Source organism: Doryrhamphus excisus, linkage group LG1 (assembly GCF_037039965.1).
Source record: "Doryrhamphus excisus strain RoL-2023G ecotype Guam linkage group LG1, RoL_Dexc_Guam_v1.1, whole genome shotgun sequence".
Classification (NCBI taxonomy): Eukaryota; Metazoa; Chordata; class Actinopteri; order Syngnathiformes; family Syngnathidae; genus Doryrhamphus; species Doryrhamphus excisus.
Window position 1 is genome coordinate 24,487,174 of NC_136357.1, and position 23,500 is coordinate 24,510,673.

General features: G+C 39.1%; 1 protein-coding gene across 1 annotated transcript in view; it reads right to left on the bottom strand.

The window, feature by feature from the left end:
* The window catches only part of cemip (cell migration inducing hyaluronidase 1), a 121,172-nt gene that overhangs the window by 49,152 nt on the left and 48,520 nt on the right, over positions 1-23,500 (bottom strand). Inside the window, exon 2 of the mRNA XM_058077488.2 lies at positions 1,313-1,478. Coding sequence (XP_057933471.2) covers positions 1,313-1,367 — 55 coding nt within the window. The 5' untranslated portion in view covers positions 1,368-1,478. The remainder of the gene's footprint in view (positions 1-1,312; positions 1,479-23,500) is intronic.

Sequence of the window (23,500 nt, forward strand, 5' to 3'; positions counted from 1 at the left end):
AGGGGACCTATTATGCTTTTTCCACTTTTCTGACCTATAAATGTAGTAAGAATGTTGTATTCTCGTGTTGGAAAATGCCAAAGTTTCAGATAATGAGGTGAACCCTAAAAAATGTTTGGGATGGCTATGAACGCTCGGTTTTAGAGAGTTTTTTTCTAACACTGGCTCACTATGACATCACAATGAGCCAGATTTCCTTATATAGGCGTGTACAGGTACTGTAAGCTGTTTGCACTGTTTTGTCTTGGGAGTGTGACCAATCACAGCGGAGTAGGAGTGTCCGGAAGCGAGTCCTGGGTGGAATAAATGAAAAAGCAGAGGAAATACAGGGAGGAATAGGTGCAGATTCTGAAAGATCTACAAAAGACTTTAAGAGTCTAGTTTGGAGTTGTTGTTTTTTTTTCCCTCCCCTCTCCTAGTGTTGTCCCACTTCTTCCCCCCCTTCATCGCCCAATCATCCTGTCCTGTCACCCCTTGTCTCACTGCATAGTATGTTGTATGTTGTATATGTATTTTGCTTGTACTTCTGTATAAGTGACAAGAATAAAGGGCTACATCATCATCATCAAAACTTTCTTCTGCTCCACAACGCAACACAAACGGCCAAAAATAAGTATATTACGTCCTCTTTCACTGCGGCAAGTGAGGCCTGCAATTCTTTGAAAGAGTCGACGTCGCGCTCTTGTGGTAATTTTGGTTGACCAACCACTCCTGAGAAGGTTCACCACTATTCCCATGTTTTTTCCCATTTGTGGATATTGGCTCTCAGGAGACACTGAACAACCTAGTTTCACACATTCCTGTTGTGTGTTTCTGGCACAACGAGGCTTCGTGGATGCGTCTGCATAAATAAGGCTGTTAATGATCTTGTCTGTACTCCAAGGCCAATGTTCCTGCTGTCAATCTTCCAATACGTAGCTAGAGGTAAGACTTAGAAGATGCAACAAAAAGCTCTGAAACCTGCTCGGAGCACCCTGAGCTTTGGGCTTGGCATCATATTGAGCAGCACTGATGGTATTTTAGGGAGTAATCCATCATGGTTCTTGACAGCTGCTGTACGTTTAGTTATTGGAGCAGATGCTGCAGGCGGTATTTCTGAGGACAGAGTAGACGTCTGTCAAAAATTATGTATGGTGATGAGTCAGAAAACAAACGGCAGGGGAGTAAAAGTGCAAAAGTTAACTACTCGGTAAACATACTCAATCCCGGAATAGATGGACAAATCTCTTCCCTAACATATCTAAGTTGTACTTTTCTTAGTTTGCAGATTCCCATCGAATAAAAACCAGTAGAAATCTTGCCCGTAACTCACATGCTCGTACGGTGCAGAACAGCAGCGCTGCCACAAACACAAAACATATCTTCATCTCTTGGCTTCCCACGGACCAACTTCACACCAGAGGCCTTCCGAGGTGGCTCAGACCTCCTGCTTCGTAGCGGCAAGTAGCGACTTCACAGGGAGTGGCTATAAGACTGATCTGTAAGAGAAAATATGAAAGATAAGGTATTTTAGGCCACACCAACACGGATCCTTTCAAAAACAGTGTCATGTTTATTTTGTCTGATCAGAAGCCTGAAAAAGCAACCTGTAATGACTTCACTGTTGGTCTTTTGTTAGATAAGACATACAATAATACTGCAGACTTGCCAACAGAAAGTCCTGAATAAGCATGTATGCTTTATTGCTCTCCATTTTGTTGCATTTTTCTGCTTTCAGTTTAGTCTGTACAGTACAAATAGATATTCGTTTCTTTCTTCATTCATTCATTCATTCATTTTCTACCACTTATCCTCACGAGGGTCGCGGGGGGTGCTGGAGCCTATCCCAGCTGTCTTTGGGCCAGCCAATCACAGGGCACATATAGACAAACAACCATTCACACTCACATTCATACCTATGGACAATTTGGAGTCACCAATTAACCTAGCATGTTTTTGGAATGTGGGAGGAAACCGGAGTACCCGGAGAAAACCCACGCATGCACGGGAAGAACATGCAAACTCCACACAGAGATGGCCGAGGGTGGAATTGAACCCTGGTCTCCTAGCTGTGAGGTCTGCGCGCTAACCACTGGACCGCCGTGCCGCCTCCGTTTCTTTCTTTCTTTCTTTTCTTAATTTATTTCAGACATGCATACTATGTTACATTATTCTTTCTCACATATACACTTACAATATCTCTATCTATCTATATATATATACGTATATATATATACATATACATACACACATATATACATACATATACATACACACATATCTACATATATATATATATATATATATATATATATATATATACACACATACATGCACACACACAACACCTCATTACTACACATGTCTGAAAAGGAGCAGGAAGAAGCAAAGCTCATTAAATCCTACCCCTTCTCCACGCCATAAGAGTTATCAATTCAATAAGTGATTTTTTTCCACACATATAATCACATAATCTTACATAAGACAAAACAACAAAAGAAGAGTGGGAACATCGGACACCCCAGCAAAACATTGCTGAAGCACACCACCAACCCGGCCAGTCAACCCACCTGGCCCCGACCCCCCCGAGCCCCTGAGATGCCCGACATCACCCACCCCTCATGTTGTCTGCCTATAAATGATGTTACCATGATGTAAACAACTGGAATGGTTTCTCAATAGCATTTGAAATTTGGGTCATGAAAACATTTCTGTCCCCCAGTGGGTGGCAAAACAGAAAATCCTCAACCCTGACCTAATTATATGCTTCACTATTTTGTCCTTTAATGTTGAACCTTTTATAATACATGCCAGGATGTGACCTAACATACCGCTGGCATAATAAATAGTCTTCCATTATAGGCTTTTGAAATAAACACTCACTAATTGAAGGTCATGAGCAATTAAGTCTGGTCCATAATGTCTCACTGCTTTGCGGTGGTGGCAGATTCTTCATGATTACCACTACAGCAGAAAAACAAACTCGGTTGCCGTTCTTATTGCGCTCTTCATTTGGAAACTAGCCTGAGCTAAGAGGCTGTGGTAAAAAAAAAAAATCCTACTCCCAAAAATATGGCCAAAGAGTACCAAATAAGTAAATCTTTGATTAGAGGTCATGTTATTTTGGTCAGTTCCTGTTTTCCGTCTGGTGTTTCCTGTCTCCTGCTCCATATTTCAGGCAGAATCAGAATCAGTATTGCCTTCATTTATTGCATATATATTATATTATTATTATATATATTATGATATATTATATATATATTGCATACAATAAAATTTGAATGCAACTCCACGATGCGTTTTGTAGAAAGTAAAAATAACAATAAGGAAAAGGATAAAAATAAAACAAGGAATAACAAATAATAAATATAAAAGCGGCAGGTGCTGTTCAAAATAAGTGTAAATATATGTACATCAAAAACAATAACCTACACAGTAACAAAATGTAGAATTGCAGTAACCAAATGTGGAATTGATCTGGTGACTGGGGGCGGATGCATATCAAAATATGGTACAGAAATAACCAAAACGGCTGTGACCGTAAGCTGCACGGTGGACTAGTGGTTAGCGCGCAGACCTCACAGATATGACACTGGAGTTCCATTCGACCATCGGCCATCTCTGTGTGGAGTTTGCATGTTCTCCCTGTGCATGCGTGGGTTTTCTCCGGGTATTCCGGTTTCCTCCCACATTCCAAAAACATGCTAGGTTAATTGGCGACTCCAAATTGTCCATAGGTATGAATGTGAGTGTGAATGGTTGTTTGTCTATATGTGCCCTGTGATTGGCTGGCCACCAGTCCAGGGTGTACCCCGCCTCTCGCCCGAAGACAGCTAGGATAGGCTCCAGCATGTGAGGATAAGCGGTACAGAAAATGAATGGATGGGCTGTAACTGGACCGAAAAACCAAGTAGCTTCAGGTACCGCATATCAATGCTAAATTAGTAGCACTGAAATGCCAAACGAGTGTATTTACCATATGATTGCAAATGTTTATAACATTTTCTTCAATAAAAATCACTGACTTTGTACACTTCCTGAGCAAATAGACGGTAGAAACCTAAGGTGGGGGTGCGCATGAGCTGGAAGGTGCTTGTCACTGCCGTCCTTCCATAGAGAGTAAAACCCAGCATGTTTTTCTTTTACAGCAGGAGTATCAGCTGGAGAGCAGCAAGTCAAATGCATTAAAAATATTTTTACGCTCCGCTGGATGAATGAACGGCAGTGGAGTGGTTAGCGCGCAGACCTCACAGCTTGGAGACCAGGGTTCAATTCCACCCTCGGTCATCTCTGTGTGGAGTTTGCATGTTCTCCCCATGCATGCGTGGGTTTTCTCCGGGTACTCCGGTTTCCTCCCACATTCCAAAAACATGCTAGGTTAATTGGCCACTCCAAATTGTCCATAGCTATGAATGTGAGTGTGAATGGTTGTTTGTCTATCCAAGCTCACCAGAATGTGATCAGAACTTGGAAAGGGTGAATCTGCTTCATATTCAAGTAAAAGGGATAAGATCATAAATGTTTTCCAGTTAATAAAAAAATGTGGGACTAAGAATTATTTGCCAGCAATGAACCTCTCCGCACGTCACTGGTAGTAAATCAGAGCCTCATAAGCGTAGCTCAAGCTGCATGTGAATTATTACAGAGATTGTTTATATTCATGCACACAACTTGGCATCATCGTCAAGTGCTGAGGTGATGCTGCAGGTGCTTCAAGGTGTCATCCTGAATATGAGTAAACCGCTTCCACTCGGCTGACCTTTATGGGCGGTCTATCTCAGTAGATCACATCAAATAGGATGACTGACAGCGCTGGAGCTCACTATTTGAAGTCAAAGAATGCAAATAAGTCAAGTCAAAACAAGTATTTTCTCTTCATGCTTTGTTCACAAGCAAACTATATACATTTTATAAGCAGATAAACCTTGAGCATGCAGGTGGAATGGGTACCACCATATCTACATGCTAATTACCCTTCAGGATGGACTGCATCATGGGTAATAAATACCAAGAATGCACCTCATGAAAATGTCAGGTGAAGGTCATAAAAACATGTTGCGGGAGGGCTGATTGTTAGCAGTAGACTTTCTGGTGCAAGTTTTGTGTTCATCACAGCTATTTAGCATCATTTTCTTTCCACCCGATGACGGTTTATTTACATCTTTTTTTTATGTTAGAGGCATTCAGGAAATACGCTGCCTCTGATTATTATGATTACAGTTGCACATCTGCCTGCATGGGCAGTTCAATTTAGATTTGTTCATTTGGCACCAAATAACGACACGTTAAGTGAATACACTTTTCATGATTTCACATACTCGTTGCTGTTTCGTGGTAGACTATGGACTTTTATTAGACAAAAAATACTGAAATATAGACATAGTATTATGGTCACTAGGCGGCAGTAATGTTACACTGATGAGACGGAGTACAGTAGAGTACAGTAGAGTACAGTAGATCACATTACCTGAACGCTGAATGCAGTCAGCCATGGCATGCCCACCATGATAGAGGAGAGCTGGGCATCCAAAAACTCATATACCGATATATTTAGGTTGACTATCGATATACGATATATATCCCACAAAGTGATTTTAGTCAAATATACATGTCCAGTTGTTTTATTATTATAGATACTTAGCCTGACGATGTTTTTTAAAATTTTAAAGCTTCATGCAAAAAAAAACCTTACCTAAAAATAGCTGCTAAAATATGCTATGTCTTTTACGTCCATGCAGTGACCCCCAGCCTGCGCAATGGAGTGTAAACAAAGAATAATACGAGTGTAAAGGGGATTGTAGGGGTGTTATTAGATGTCTACGGAGCTCTAATAATGGTAAAAAGTACAGTATTTACAAAGTCATGAACAGGATTCCGATGGTTTTCCAACAAAAATATTACGTTTATTAATATTGAATTATACTTCTCGGAAATTCACTCTTATAAGCAATAAGCGAGTGATGACTGTATTCCCATATTTTGATTTAAATTTTCCTAAATTTAAAACTTTATTCATTGTTTTGTGTGTTTGTCATAATATTATGACTTGACGTAAATCATATTATATTTCCTTGTATTTCCTCATACTTCATTCTTGCAAAACTACAACTTTGACAGCTTTTTTTCTTCTAATATTTTGACCTTATTCTTACAAAATTCCTGCTGATTTTTTTTTTTTCAATTTTGTTGTTGTTGGGGTTTTTTTGTTTCCTTGTTAAATTACATTTCTAAAAGCCCTTGAAAATAGAGGGGGTTCCATATGTCAATCAAATAGTATCTGTTTTATATCTATATATGATTTGCCTGTCACATTATTATTTGGACAACCATGCATGAATGTGGGTTATTTATTGATGACAATTTAAGTCATGCAGTTTTTCAAGCAACAGTAGTATTCCAATACACAGTAGAGTATATTTTTCTGCTGCCAGAAACAATGAACCTGTTCCACTGCCAAGTCAGGAGGCCTGGAGAAAACGCATGCGAGTCCCTAATGGGACAATAACATTGGCATCAGCGGGAGTAGAAAGCCACTTGCTTAGAAAAACTTGATAATCGCTCACATTTTCTCAACAGATGTCTTTAGATGATTGGATTTCCTCCAAGAATGGAGAGAATCTCCTGCTGACTTAGTAAGTTACAAACACCTGAACACGACATTGTTTTTATGCTAGCTTTATTGTGACAAAAAGAGGCAGAATGCAACAAAAATAACATGAAATAAAGGCTATAAATGAATGAGTATGAGAGAGAGGTACGTAAATATGTACATTTGAGAAAGCTCGTACGACCTGGCAACACTGACACACATACTGTACCCCAAGCCTATGTTTTGTTTTATTTGATACACTTACTAAACACTTATATAGTTGCAATACTTATTTACTTGTACATTATACTGTAAATGCTGCTACTTCTTTCGTAACACTGCGATTTACAAAGCAGTGTGGCTAATTTATAGCTGAATTCTAATATTGTGCATCTTTACTTTAGAACTATTATCTATTGTTTCAATACTGTGTCTAATCGCTAGTCAGTGAGGAAACAAGAGCTCTTGCTTTGGCTTCAGCCAATCACAGGCTATCAGCACAATGATCATATCAACCAACTGAAAATCGCAATCAACACTTTCCTAACAATACTACATTTACCACACAGCAACTTCATACTAAAATTGTGTACCTGACAAATATAAAAACATGTCCCAATATAAGTTAAAAATGAAAAAGAACAACATTTTCTACTTTGTTTCTGAGAAATGTATTCATTGTGGCGCTGCAATGACATCAGCCTCCCTCTAGGCTTGGGCTCCTGGCCGGCTGGTTACCTCTGGTGGACAGAGGCAGCATTACATTTTTCATGCTTTCCTCCATTCATTCATTCATTTATTCATTTTCTACCGCTTTTCCTCACGAGGGTTGCTGGAGCCTATCCCAGCTGGTTTTCTCAAGCAAAATGCATTATGGGAAAACTTTAAAATGTTGTTTTTTTCTCATTACACTGAATGGTGCACTTTTCTGTTTTTTTCTCAAAATTTTGTGGGTACAATTTATACACCGGAATACTTAATACTTAATAATCAAATAATCGAATACGGATACTCATACTCGGAACTTTGTCTTATATTATGAATGCCTTATATTTGTATTTCAGTTCATTTAGTCATAATATTGGCAAAACATATACAAAATTTCCCCAAATATGCAGGTTTTTTTGCCAATAACAGGTCATAGTCAAGTCTGCACAGCAGCCCCAGTGGTTAGCATGCAGGCCACGCAGCTAAGAGACCGGAGTTCGATTCCATCCTCGGCCATCTCTGTGTGGAGTTTGCATATTCTCCCTGTGCATGTGTGGGTTTTCTCCGGGTACTCCGGTTTCCTCCCACATTCCAAAAACATGCTAGGTTAACTGGTGACTCCAAATTGTCCATAGGTATGAATGTGAGTGTGAATGGTTGTTTGTCTATATGTGCCCTGTGATTGGCTGGCCACCAGTCCAGGGTGTACCCCGCCTCTTGCCCAAAGACAGCTGGGATAGGCTCCAGCACCCCACGCGACCCTCGTGAGGATAAGCGGTAGAAAATGAGTTTGGGCCCCATTTACTTTTATGCAACTATTAAACTATCATTGAAGTGTCCAAAGGACTAGCAATGAGCCAATGAACTGAACTGTGTGTGTGCGTGCACTTTACTCATTCCCATATCATGCGCATCCTATGATCCGTGCACATGTGACAAAATTCCCACATTTAGCATTGATTGAATAAAGGGTGGAGGACATGCTTTTCGAAGAAGAATCTCCCTAATCTGGCCAAGGACGCCATGAATAGCACATAATAATATACATGAGCTCCGTGTCAAGGGTGGGGTCTGACTAAACATGGACAAGTAGAGAACCTGCTGAGTGCACGTTCACCTATCCTTTTTCCTGCTCCAACTTCTGTGTGGAGAAATGTTTTCATGTCTCGTCAGGAAACCGCTGCTGCTTCAGCTGGAGATTTTGATAAGCTTTTGCATTCCACGTACAGTTCAACGTATGAGATCCTGCAGCCGCCATTTAGACGGCAATCATGTGTTTTTGTTAGTTCACAGGAAATTAGGCCAGGGGTGTCCAAAGACATTTGTGGTCTGCAGCTGGTTTTACCTTGGCCTGTTGCATATTCCACAGATTCAATTAAACGTTACATTACATAGAAAACAAAGGCAAAATGGCAGAAATCTCCCTGATATACACGCCTGGTCAAACGTTTTAGAACACCCAAATTTCTCTTGAGGAAAAACCTACCCTATTAAAGTGTTAAGATGGTTTGTCTCTCTCCCCTTCTCTCTTCAATTGCCATTGTTTTTGCCATTATCCTCACAATGGTTGCAAGGGGTGCTGGAGCCTATCCCAGCTGTCTTCGGGCGAGAGGCGGTGTACACCCTGGACTGGTGGCCAGCCAATCACAGGGCACATATAGACAAACAACCATTCACACTCACATTCATACCTATGGACAATTTGGAGTCACCAATTAACCTAGCATGTTTTTGGAATGTGGGAGGAAACCGGAGTACCTGGAGAAAACCCACACATGCACGGGGAGAACATGCAAACTCCACACAGAGATGGCCGGGGGTGGGATTGAACCCAGGTCACCAATAATAAGTCATAGTCAAGTCTGCACGGTGGACGAGTGGTTAGGCCACACAGCTAGAAGAACAGGGTTTGATTCCACCCGGGTCTCCTCGCTGAGAGGTCTGCGCGCTAACCACTCAACTGCCGTGCAGCCTTACATATATTCTATTAATGTAATTTATTCATTGAATATGTGTATATATTTGTATTTTTGAATGATAATTTCGAAAATCAATTTATTTAATGAGACTATTGAATTAATATTCATTCATTCATTTTCTACCGCTTTTTCCTCACGAGGGTCACGGGGGTGCTGGAGCCTATCCCAGCTGTCTGGTTGCCAGCCAATCACAGAGCACATATAGTCAAACAACCATTCACACTCACATTCATACCTATGGACAATTTGGAGTCACCAATTAACCTAGCATGTTTTTGGAATGTGGGAGGAAACCGGAGTACCTGGAGAAAACCCATGCATGCACGGGGAGAACATGCAAACTCCACACAGAGATGGACGAGGGTGGAATTGAACCCTGGTCTCCTAGCTGTGAGGTCTGCGTGCTAACCACTCGACCGCCGTGCAGCCTTACATATATTCTATTAACGTAATTTATTCATTGAATATGTGTGTATATTTTGATTTTTGAATGATAATTTTGAAAATCATTAATTTATTTAATGAAACTATTTTATTAATATTGTACATTCAAATTGTTTTGCATAGTGTGCGTACTATATATTATATATCTAGACTTGAGGGGCACTCTGTAGTTTGAGAATATTGCATTTGTCCAACAATGACATAATTTCTCAGAACGATAGCGTGCTGAATAATTGTTAGTCAGTCAGTCTTGGCACCCGCACAAACAGAACTAAAAATATCTCAGCAGGGGTATATCATTAGAGACCTGCGTTGCCAATAAATAACATGAGTCACTCAGCAACAAGTCAGACAGCTTTGATAACAGACCTGTCTCATATGCAGAGGGGAGACCATGCAGGTATGTGTGTGTGTAGGTACTGTGTATGTGTGTGTGTGTGTGTATGTTTTCCCGGATTTTGCGGCAGAAAACAAAATTCATGTGGACACATTTGAGAACAAGATGCCCTCTGTTTGATCCATAGAGCACGGTTAGCGTGGCGGTGAAAGTGTTCAGCACACATACGGTAGCTGAATGCACTCACTCACACGTGTACGCATAGCTATGCACCGCCATGGGAACCTCACTGGAGATCCCCATCTGGCCTGTTGCTTTAAGCACATATTTGCTTGTGTGTATCGGTGCAGATGTAGTGCATGCACAGGTGCAGACGACATGGCAAGTCAAGTCTTGCCTCGGGGTAACAGAAAATATATACGTAAATACGTTTTACAATTCCAAGAATGTTACTTCAATGCTCTTTTATCGGAAAGTCACACAATTAAAACACAACATTTTGTCTGGTATACTTTGTGCACTGACATGTGGACATGGTATCAATAATTCATGCATTTGTATTGGGATGTCATAGACAATTAAAGTATTTATTACCAAACATGCACGTATTGAAATAACTGGAATAACATTCCATGCTGACTAAGGAATGGTTACATCCTCAGCTGTTTCTGAAATGCTGCCAGCCTGGGACTCGCCGTCACAGCTGACAAAACACAACCAACCCGGGTCCCAATGATGTGACATTTGGAGACTCTGATTTTCATTTTGAGGCAAGAGCCACCATAATCACGGTTCACTACGTACGTGCATGCCAGGCTAACTATCCATTTTCCCTTTGTCGGAGGGGTAAGCTGGAGCTTATCCCAGCTGTCTTTGGACAGGTCAGCAGCCAAACCGGAGACCCTGATTAGAAATAATATGGACAGTTGTCCCTTGTCATATCGGGGTTCGAGTATCTCTCCTTCACTGTATCACGGTTTTTCATTCATTCATTCATTTTCTATCGCTTTTCCTCACGAGGGTCCCGGGGGTGCTGGAGCCTATCCCAGCAGTCTTTGGGCAAGACGTGGGGTCCAACACCCTGGACTGGTGGCCAGCCAATCACAGGGCACATATAGACAAACAACCATTCACACTCACATTCATACCTATGGACAATTTGGAGTGGCCAATTAACCTAGCATGTTTTTGGAATGTGGGAGGAAACCGGAGTACCCGGAGAAAACCCACGCATGCACGGGGAGAACATGCAAACTCCACACAGACATGGCCAAGGGTGGAATTGAACCCTGGTCTCCTAGTTGTGAGGTCTGCGCGCTAACCACTGGACCGCTGTGCCGCACCACGGTTTTTCAAAAATGAATAAATTAATAAATGAATACGTGTACGAAATTTCCCAAAATATGCAGGTTTTTTTTTTTTGCCATTAATAGGTTATAGTCAACTCTGCGAGTGGTTAGTGCGCAGGCCTCACAGCTAGGAGACCCGAGTTCAATTCCACCCTCGGCCATCTCTGTGTGGAGTTTGCATGTTCTCCCCGTGCATGCGTGGGTTTTCTCCGGGTACTCCGGTTTCCTCCCACATTCCAAAAACATGCTAGGTTAATTGGGCACTCCAAATTGTCCATAGGTATGAATGTGAGTGTGAATGGTTGTTTGTCTATATGTGCCCTTTGATTGGCTGGCCACCAGTCCAGGGTGTACCCCGCCTCTCGCCCGAAGACAGCTGGGATAGGCTCCAGCACGCCTGTGACCCTCTTGAGGATAAGCGGTAGAAAATGAATGAATGGATGTTTTGTGGTTGACAATGGTCTATTATTAGTTAAAAAATAAGTATAAGCATAAAGTATAAAATATAAGTTGCGATCGGCTGGCGACCATTGTCAGCTGGGATAGGCTCCAGCATAACCCTTCTTCCCTAGTCTGATGACAAGCATCATAGAACATGGATGGAACATTTAATTACATCACCTCACACTGCATGGAAACTGACTGCCAAGAGCTGTTGAGCCAACATGCCATGGCTGAGATGCATGAGGTTCTCCTCTCATACAGTGTGGAAGTGGTACATTTTTGTCTTTGTCCTTTTTCTCCACTCTGTTTGAAACACGTTCTTATGTTTTGCATAAATAAATTGGAGAGGCTAACAGCTATTATCCAGTAGTGTGATTAAAAACAAACACTAATAGGGTGTAAAGGTGACTATAGTGGTGTTATTTCATGCCTCAAATAATATTATAAACCATCTTAATGAAGCCATGAACAGATTTCCTATGCTCTAACTATGAAAAAATTAAATGTATTGATATTGATTCCAACCTCACAGACATTCACTTATCACAGTCGGATCTGGAACCAATTAACCAAGATAAATGAGGAACGACTGTAAGAGTTTCAGGAGTTTCCTTCCACATAATATCAGTACAAAATGTAATACAGTGTTGGGATATAGCGGTGTTCCAATCAATTACTGCGAGTGAGAGCTAAACGGTGAGAGAAGATGAAGTGGAATCGTGCCCATGCTAATGCTATGGGTGCCCTGGTACTTTTCAATCCACTGGTCAGATGGATAAAGGAAGATATTTTAAGAGAGTGAGTGACGGGCAGAAGAAGAGTGACAGGTGAGATGACAGCAGGGACACTTGCATAATTGAGGTCAGTGGAGGTCTGCAGAGAAAGCCAAGGCACGGCATAAATGTCATTATTTCATTATTGAATTTGGGCCCAGACTCGACTGTCTGCCTGCAGCCTAAAATAAATGAAGCCTACTTGGATGTTTTTTTTTTGCTGAACCAACAATCACTTCATGAAAACAGTGTAGGCCTGCTGTACATAATACAGTTATATTATTTATTTCTACTAATAAATAAGTAATAGTATGGTCATATCACCTCGTACGGTATGGGAAAAAAAAAAAAAAAAAAAAAAACTTTTAACTATATTAGAAAAGCAGGAAGTGATCAAATTTAACAGTTACTGAAGAAATCAATTAATAATTACAAAATATATAATACATAATAAATATATTAACTTAAAATAAATAAAGAGATTTTAGATTAATTAGTGACAAATTAATAAACATATGTTTATTGACAGTTGACAGTATGACTATATGGACTATATGGACACATAATGTCATTGTATGGTCATATCACCTCGTACTTTGGTACGAGACAAAAAATTAAAAATTAAAAAAATAAAACAAAATTTAAAAAAAAAACTGTATTATGGAAAGCAGGAAGTGAACAAACATAACAGTTGCTGATTGTAAAAGTACCAGATGGAGGGGTAGGATTTAATAAGCTTTGCTTCTTCCTACTCCTTTTGGACATGTGGAACTGGGAACTGATTATGGGATGCATTCAATTGTAATCTGATGCATGTTCAAATGAAATAAAACCATTACCATTACTATTACCAAATAAACAAAGAGTAAGTATGTCCATGAAACATACAAATGAGTCCTGTCTCTTTAAGAAAGTACCGGTACTCCTAATCTATATGGACGAAAGACACCTGTCTTCCATTCAAACCTCTTCACCACCGTGAAGTAAAACCAAAATATTGTAGACGTGAGTTGGAGAGTTTTTGCAATACTGTGGAGGGGTTGTTTAATGATGCCCAAAGAGGTGGGAGTACAGTCCACGCATCAGTAATAAAAGTAAAACCAGGCGGCGTAATTAAAAGAGGTTGTGAAATTCATTTCTATTTGAAGGTTGTTCACAAACACACACACACACACAGCCTTCATGCAGGCAGAAGGGAAGTCCTCCTTAATTGTTGATGTAAGCCAGCAAATCTCCCACGCCTGATAAATGATTCCTGACACGGCAGGGAGGGATGCTGATAAGATTGCATGAAACTTTGCAACTTTTTTTCAACAATTATTTCCAATTCAGATGACTGCATAGCAGATCAATCTCCTCCATCCAACCCTGTCTTCTGCATCCGTCTCTCTCACACCAACTACCCTCATGTCCTCCTTCACTACATCCATAAACCTCCTCTTTGGTCTTCCTCTACGCCTCCTACCTGGCAGCATCCTTCTACCAATATATTCACTATCTCTCCTCTGGACATGTCCCAACCATCTCAGTCTGGTCTCTCTGACTTTATCTCCAAGGCTTCTTAACATGTAATGTCCCTCTGATGTACTCCTTCCTGATCCTATCCATCCTGGTCACTCTCTAGGCCAAACAACATGGCTGGTCTCACCACAGTTTTGTATACCTTTCCTTTCATTTTAGCGGAAACTCTTCTACCACATAACGCCTGACACTTTTCTCCACCCGTTCCATCCATCCTGCACACGCTTCTTCACCTCCTTTTCACAATCTCCATTGTTCTGAACTGTTGACCCCAAGTACTTATAATTCTCCAACTTCTGTATCTCTTCTCCCTGTAACCTCACTCTTCCACTTGGGTCCCTCTCATTCACACACATATACTCCGTCCTGCTATGGTTAATCTTTATTCCTCTCCTTTCCAGGACAAACTCCAAACTCCACTCTTCTATCATCTCCTCCACCTGTTCCCTACTCTCACTACAAATCACAGGTTAAGTTATAATTATTAAGTTATAATTACTACTTAATTGATTACAGTTACTTACAGTTACTTACAGTTACTTACATCGAATTCCAAGATGGCTGCCACTAATTTTCCTGTGTCAGAGTCTCTTTGCAAATCTGTTTAAAATCACCAAAATACTGGTGCCATCCATGTGCTATGAAAGCATTGTTGGTGATAAAGTATTCTTTTGGTTCACTTTTTGAGGATATTTGACGAGTTCTGGTGTTTTTTGACCGTGAATTTTGAAAGAGGCCTGAGAGCACACAGTGACCAGCAACAGAACTTCAAGCTTCCTGGAGCATACCTTTTGTAAAAGAGGTTGAAAACATGGCGACAACAACTAAAAAGTTGGCAGAAGAGCTGGAAGAGATTAAAAAAACGCTCAATTTCATGTCTGAGGAGATCAGCAAAGTGGTTAAGCAGCAAGCCAGTCTGATGGGCCTAGTGGAAGAAGTCCGTGAGCTGAAGGCCACAATCAAACTTAAAGACCAGAAGATCCATCTGCTTGAAGAAAGGATTGATGACTTGGAGCAGTACTCCAGGGGAAATGATCTGATCATCACTGGGCTGGATACAAGCCATCGCAGCTATGCCAGGGCTGCAGCCAGCGACCAGCAAGGTGAGGATGCACCACCTGGAGAACTACTCACACTAGAGACACAAGTTGTTAAATTTTTGAGCAGTAAGAACATTGATCTGGACAGTGAGAACATCTCAGCCTGCCACAGCCTTCCACGTAAGGATAAAAATGCCAAACCAACCATTGTTGTTCAGCTTACCAACAGAAAGTATAAGATTAAACTACTACGGCAGGCAAAAAAACTAAAGGGCACAGGGGTGTACATAAATGAGCATTTGACAAAGAAAAATGCTGAAATAGCTAGACATAGCCGCATACTCAGAAAACAAAATAAAATTCAAGCAACATGGACAAGAAATGGGAAAACATTTATCAAGTTAAACGGACCACCAGAGCAGGCAAAGGTGATTGCAGTGAGGAATCTGAGAGATCTGGAACAATACAAGTGACAATAGGTGCAGCTTGGTTAGCAAATGGCACACTTAGAGGATTGGAAAATGTTTGTTTGGTTTATTAGAACAAAGAAGCAAGATAAAGAGTTAGTGCGAAGTATGAAAACAGAATTTGTTGCTTTTTACTTTGAGTTATATCATGTGCTCTATAGAGAGCAGTTGTATTATATTTTGTACATTGTACAAAATTTGTGATTTTGTTTTGCTGTTTTTTGTGGATATTTGCTTTTTTTATTTGGGATATGACAGATAAAAAAATATATTTTCCTTTAGAACAGGAGTATGATGATTTCTATGAGAATGAAAACTATTTAGCTGAGCCCTGTCTCAATAGAATATATGAGGAGTCACACTTAAGTTTTTTGAAGCCAGATGAACATAAATCATTTAGCTTTGAGAATGACATTGATCCAGATGCAAATTTTTATAAAGATTGGAACCCTGGGTCCAAATATTACACGGAAAATCTGTTTAATGAACTCGGTCTGGATGGATTTTCAATTATACACTTAAATAGTCGAAGCCTCTATGCAAATTTTGATCAAATCAAAGAAAATTTGCAATCATTAAAACATAGCTTTCAAGTCATTGCCATCAGTGAAACCTGGCTGACAAATGAAAAGGGCTCCAATTTCATATTAGAGGGATACAATCATTTTAGTGTAAACCGCAAAACTAAAAGGGGTGGTGGAGTGGCTCTCTTTGTACAGAAAGACTTTCAGTGTAGAGTGGTTGACAGTACGGTTGTGGATGATATCATGGAGAGTCTGACAATTGAAATTCATTCCACGAATCTGAAAAGTATTATTGTGAGTTGCATATATAGGACACCTGGCTCTTGTATTGATTCCTTTGTTAATTCCATGGTTGACATTTTAGGTAAGGTATGTGATAAGAAACAAGTTTTTGTTTGTGGTGATTTCAATATTGATTTAATGAAATGGAATGAACATAAAATGACAACAGAATTTTGCAACACAATGTTCAGTTTAGGTATTTGGCCCCTAATTGATAAACCGAGTCGAATAACTAAAGAGAGTGCAACACTTATAGACAATATCTTTACAAATACTCATCAACAAGTAACAAGTGGTTTGCTCATAAGTGATGTCAGTGACCACCTTCCTGTTTTTGTAGTTGTGCATAATTTAATTGCTAAATGTCCGACTGATAAAAATAAACTTCCCTGCAAATTAAGGAGATTAAAAACACCAGAAAGAACTGAAGCCTTAAAGAAGGATCTTAGGAATTGTAATTGGGATGAGGTTTATGTCGATGATCCAGATTTAGCATATGATGCATTTTTGTCTGTATTCTTGAAATTATATAATAAGCATTGTCCTATAAAAATGTGTAGGGTGAAAGATCAATATGAAGGTAAACCATGGATTACAAAAGGTCTGCAAAAGGCATGCAATAAGAAAAATCAACTGTACAAAAAGTTTTTACAGCAGAGAACTAGTGATAGTGAGGAAAAATATAAGCGTTATAAGAACAAACTAACTACTATTATGAGAACTCAAAAAAAGGAATACTACAGTAAAATGTTGGAGGACAGTAAAAATAATATACAAAAAACTTGGAAGGTAATCAATTCTATCATTCAGAATAAAAATAATAATTCAGAACTTCCTGATTTTTTTATAAATAAAGTTAATGATAGAGTGAATGATTTAAAAAATATTGTTGACGAGTTCAATGACTACTTTGTAGATGTTGGAGCTTCTTTGGCAAAACAGATTACTGTATCTGATGACAACAAAAATATGTTTAAAAATTTGATTAACACTAGTGTTAGTTCTATGTTTCTAAGTGGGGTACATGAAACTGACATTATTGAAATTGTAAGAAAATTAAAAAATAAGAGATCACTCGACATCCATTCCATTGATACAGTAATTATTAAAGATGTTATTGATTATATTGTCAGACCTTTGACCTATGTTTGTAATCTGTCTTTTCAAAAAGGGACCTTTCCTGACAACATGAAGTTAGCAAAAGTGATCCCAATTTATAAAAATGGTGACAAACACTGTATGGAAAATTACAGACCAATATCACTTTTGCCACAATTTTCAAAAATTTTAGAGAAATTGTTTGTGAAACAATTAAATCTCTTCATTCATAAAAATAAATTATTAAGCGAAAATCAATACGGATTCAGAGAAGGTAGAACTACTGCATTTGCAGTAATGCAAATGGTAGAAGAAATATCAAATGCAAATGAAAATGGTGAGTGTTCTATTGGTCTGTATATTGATCTGCAGAAGGCTTTTGATACCATAGATCACAGACAGTTATTGAAGAAATTAGAGATGTATGGAATACGAGGGGTTGCTCATTCTTGGTTGGAAAGTTATTTAGGTAATAGACACCAGTGTGTACAAATCAATAACACTAGTTCAGCACTTAGAAAGATCACATGTGGTGTACCACAAGGATCAGTGATTGGTCCAATATTGTTCATTCTCTATATCAATGACATCTGCAATGTAACTGGTTTTTTTAGATATGTAATATTTGCAGATGATACCAATTTGTTTTGCTCTGGTAAGAATTTAAAGGAACTTTTGCGTTGTGTAGAAATGGAGCTGGAAAATCTCAAGACTTGGTTTGATGTCAATAAATTATCTTTAAATATTAAGAAAACAAAATTTATGGTTTTTGGGAATCTAAATGAAAGCGATTGTAATGTTAAACTGAAAATCTGTAATGTTGACATTGAAAGAGTTTCTGAGACTAAATTCCTTGGGGTTGTCATTGATCAAAAGTTAACATGGAAACAACACATTGAATATATCAAAGGGAAAATGTCAAAATCACTTGCAATCCTTTATAAATCCAGATATGTATTGAATTCCAAGGCTTTGCATTTGATCTACAATTCATTGATTGTTCCCTACATATCTTACTGTGTGGAATTGTGGGGATCCACTTTTAAAAGCACCATAAATTCAATAATAAAACTGCAAAAACGAGCAATACGTATCATTAATAAGGCTGACTATTATGCTCACACGGAGCCACTTTTTCTAAATTCTCATGTCATGAAATTTTACGATTTGTTTTATTATAGAATAATGCAAATTATGTTCAGAGCAAAATCAAAAACGCTCCCTGACTCAATACAGAAGTTCTTTTCATTTCAGGAGAGTCCCTATAATCTCAGAGGTGTTTGTAAATTTACTGTACAAAAAGCTAAAAAAGGTATGAAAAGGAGATGCGTCTCCATCACTGGAGTTAAATTCTGGAATGATGCCAACATAAATTTAAAAACATGTCATTCCTTTTTGGTTTTTAAGAAAATGGTTTGTAAAGCTATTTTTGAAGTTTATAAGTGTGATTAATTTTCTGTTGTTGTTTCTTTGCTTTTCTGGAGGTTGGTAGCCTAAAAAGCTGAAATTATAGGATAGGCTTTTATAAGCAGTTTGCTTCTGCCTATGCCTTTTCAGTCATTATTATTCAACACTTGAATTTTGATTTTGTGATTATGTTATTGATGTCAATATTGTGTACAATATTTGGTGTTGTCATGACTGAATAAACTAAACTAAAAGGTAACTGAATGCGGAAAGGAATGACTCATTTACAAACTATTAATCAAAGTAACTAAAAATGAGTTATAGTTACTAATAAGCAGCCTCTCCGACCAACATCCAACATTCATTCCCATCCATACGCCAATGTGGGCAGCACTGGAGGTAAGGTGGGTGAAGCGTCTTCCCCAGGGACACAGCAGCAGTGACTGGGTGGATGGAGCGAGGATCCAGTCCCCAACCTTCCAGCTTTGCCCCTATCTCCTGACCAACTGCCTCCTAATGTGGCTCCTAAATAAGAGTAATTAGTTAGCAAGGAAAGTAATGCTTCAAATATGACATAGAATTGGGATTTATTTTTGTAGTGGCGTTGACAAAGGTCGTTTGCAAGCCAGTCTAGTAATTTGAATGACTCTTTGAACTTGAACTGGTTCGGGAACGTCACATTCACCAGCACCAGTGTAACGTTTGAAATTAATTCGGACAACAATAACACTATTAATAACAAATGGTTTCTTGCTTTGACTTCTACGTAGAAGTAGTAGTATCAGATACTCAGACTGTAAAACGCTGCATTTACTGTCGACGTTCAAAGAAAACAGTAGCAGTGTTTTTGTCAAAGCGCAGTAAATCAGACCAAATGAGGAATAACAGATGATACTGCGGTGCGAGGTGGATGTTTAAAATGACACTTTTATCCTTTTAGCGTCACACTCAGTCAGCCCAATTTCTTTCACCAGCCAGAGTGCAACAATTACCCCCCCCCCGTTCTGCATTCCCAACAACAAGTCTGAAAACAAACAGAAAAATCTACAAACATGAAAGAAAAGCATTTAGAGTTCTATTTACTTATTTGAAAGAAGGGTTTTAGACATGCACACTGGTATGCTGGCAGCTGCCAGGAAATAAGACTTAGCCGTCACAGCTTTCAAGCAGATGTTCACCTTGAAATAATAAAAACACTTGAAAACCACTCTGCTCTTGAGTGCTCCCCGTCTATAAATTCTATCGCCACTGTTTTGCTGTGTAAACAGCGTGAATATTATTCCCTTGCCATTCCGTCAGACCACCGCTGTACGCCACCCCCTATTAGCGTGTCTCGGCGTGTTGTACGTCATTTCAAAGCTGAATTTGTGATATACACCATTCCAGCGTACAATAAGTGCAGGCTCGGTAAACACTAATGTCACACCAGTCATAAATAAAAATATGAATGAAGCCTGACAGCATTTCAACAGAACATAAAAGTCACACAAAAATTGTTCTGTTTTGTTGAAAATAGTCCACTAAATTATTCCAAACCAACCTTACATCCATTAACATTTTTAACATCCATTAACAACATATTTTTACACATATTATTGATTGATTACATTTGGTAAGCGTGGATATGTTAGCCACACTGTGCTACCTAAACAATTCTAATCTTTGAACCGCCCAAATTGACGTAATTGTCAACTTCTATGTGTAAAGAAAAGCCCCTCTTTACATATCTAGGAGCAATTGCATTCAACCTTAATGCTGATTGACAGATTGAACAGCCAATAAAATTGTAAAAACACCGATATGCAGTCTGATGTGCAGACTTGGTCAAAATCGCAAGGAACTTCTGTGTAACGGAGCAACGCTGTCGCCCTATTAAAATAATGGCTGAAGTAATTTTTGACAAAAATTTTGCTGGTCGATATTTGTGCTATTAATAAATTCATTCATTCATTTTCTACCGCTTTTCCTCACGAGGGTCGCGGGGGTGCTGGAGCCTATCCCAGCTGTCTTCGGGCAAGAGGCGGGGTACACCCTGGACTGGTGGTCAGCCAATCACAGGGCACGCTATTAATAAATATTAAATAATAATTAATTAAAATAATTATTTGATCATTTCAACCTTTTTTCTAAAGAAAAAAAAATATCATTAAGATTATCATTCAAAGATCATTGCGTTGTGTCACATTTGAGTCACAAGATGATAGTTATGTGTAGTGTACCTGTGTGACATATTAGCCACAAATGGTGCGTCATCATCACGTCACAAACAATTCCAAAACAACTACACACACAGCAACGCAATAAGTGGATGAAAACAGACAATACACAACCAATGCATAATGCAGAATATTAACCAACTACTATGTGAGCTCTAACCATGTGCTTTCCAGACTTTTTTTTTTTTCAAAAACTCTAGAGCAGGGGTCGGCAACCTTTACTATGAAAAGAGCCATTTTACCCAATGCCCACTGAAGAAAAATAGCCTGGAGCCGCAAAACATATATTATGTTTAAAACAACATTGGAGGGAATTTGGGGGTATCAAAGTAGTTCAGATAAGAAAAGACGAGTTGGAGTACTCTTGCTAGTTTTGGAGATAAACTTACATAAATGTATGTGTAAACTACTGTAAACGTAAAAACAAGTTCCCATGCCGCTGTTTTTAAATTATCTCGAATTTATTTTTTAGATTTGTAGGTAAGTATTACTTGTTTTTCTTCATGTACTGAACTGGATAGCAGTCAGAACTCACTCAGGATGCATTCATGGTCTCAGACAAAGTTGGATTTTTTAAAACTCATTACAAAAGACGTGCATTTTCCCCACTCGGGTGTTAAAAATATTCAAGCATCGCAAAGGGAGCCACAATAAAGAGGCTGAAGAGCCACATGCGGCTCTGGAGCCGCAGGTTGCTGACCCCTGCTCTAGAGGAAAGCATTCGAGGAAACAGGAAGTCCTCCCTGCAAAGCTACACTTCAATAAAACCCACGCACACACATCTATGTAGTGTATTGTTCAACTATTGTAGGAGGTCATAATTGAGCTGTGTAACATAACGGATACGACTTGATTGCAGATGGTAGCCATCCTTTTACGTCATAATATGTGCTTGAATACAAAACAGCGCACCATATTGCGCTGTTTCGTTTAATTTTTACTCTGCCGATCAAAAGCCTGAGTATGTGTTCACTGTCGGGTGGAAGGTTGCTGGCCTATGTGTCTTCATTCATATTCTGTTTGCAAACATCTAGCACTCGTGTAGCCTCGCTACTAACACAAAAAGCTAAACAGCTGAGAAGATGTTCATTGTCTTCTGTGTTTCATTTCATTTAGAGCCAATGCTCACATTACACATGCAGAGTGAACCCTCTCTGAACAGATGGCGCAGATGCGCATACACTTATATGTCAATTTATCTCAAGCTCATAATTACTGGACTGTTTTATTTTATCGTTCAATAAATTAATACATCCATTATCATGACAGTCCTAATCACACTAAAAGGAGTGAAACACAGCGAGTTCGCATTGGGAAATATGAAACTTTGCAAGGGTTTTGAGTATGCTGGAGCCTATCCCAGCTCACTTCAGGTGAGAGGCAGGGTACACCCTGGACTGTTCACCAGCCAATCAGAGGACACTTACAAATAATGATTGACACTCACATTCATACATATATTGATAATTAACCTAACATGGATGTTTTTGGAATGTGGTGCTCCACATCCAGGACGTGAAAAGTGTTCCGTGGTTTTATTTTGCTGTGTTGGGCATCACGTTATTCTAAAGACACCAGGACTCTGAAGCTATTTCTCAAATATTAAGGGACTGACAACCCCCTGGGAAGATAAAAAAGGAAATGTGAGAAGCCAGAAAAGTATGTTCTGACCTCGGCTGAGTGTGTGCGGCAGATGAAAAACACACCAAGCTTACAAACACGCTTGACTCTATCAACTCTTTATGGATCTTTATTAATCTATGATCTTGAGGTGAGGTGCATCAGACCTACAAACAACACAAACATCTAAGACGCATTAATATTAGCCTCTCCGCCACACCCATGCGTGTGAGTAACTGAAGTATATAAATAAAAAAAACATATAAAAACATATAAAAAAACGTATAAAAACATTTAAAAAAACGTGAATATATAAACGTTACTCTGAAGACACCAGGACTCTGAAGCTATTTCCCAAATATTAAGGGACTGACAAACCCCTGGGATAGGCTCTAGCATACTTCTTTGAATGAATGGTTGTGGGTCCACAGCTTGAGTTAATGCCTACCTTACCTTACCAGGTTTTTGGGAAGTCAGGCATTCCAAAGATGTTGCATTTGAAGTTTCATATTTCCCAATGCGCACTCCCTGTGTTTCACTCCTTTTAGTGTGATTAGGACTGTCATGATAATGGATATATTGATTTATCGAACGATAAAATAACAGTCCAGTAAGTGTCATTGTTGTGGTGGAAATCATTTCTAAACGATGGACTAACATAAATATTTTTATACTTGTAAATATTTAAGATTTATCCCAAATGATGCATCTTAAATAATGATA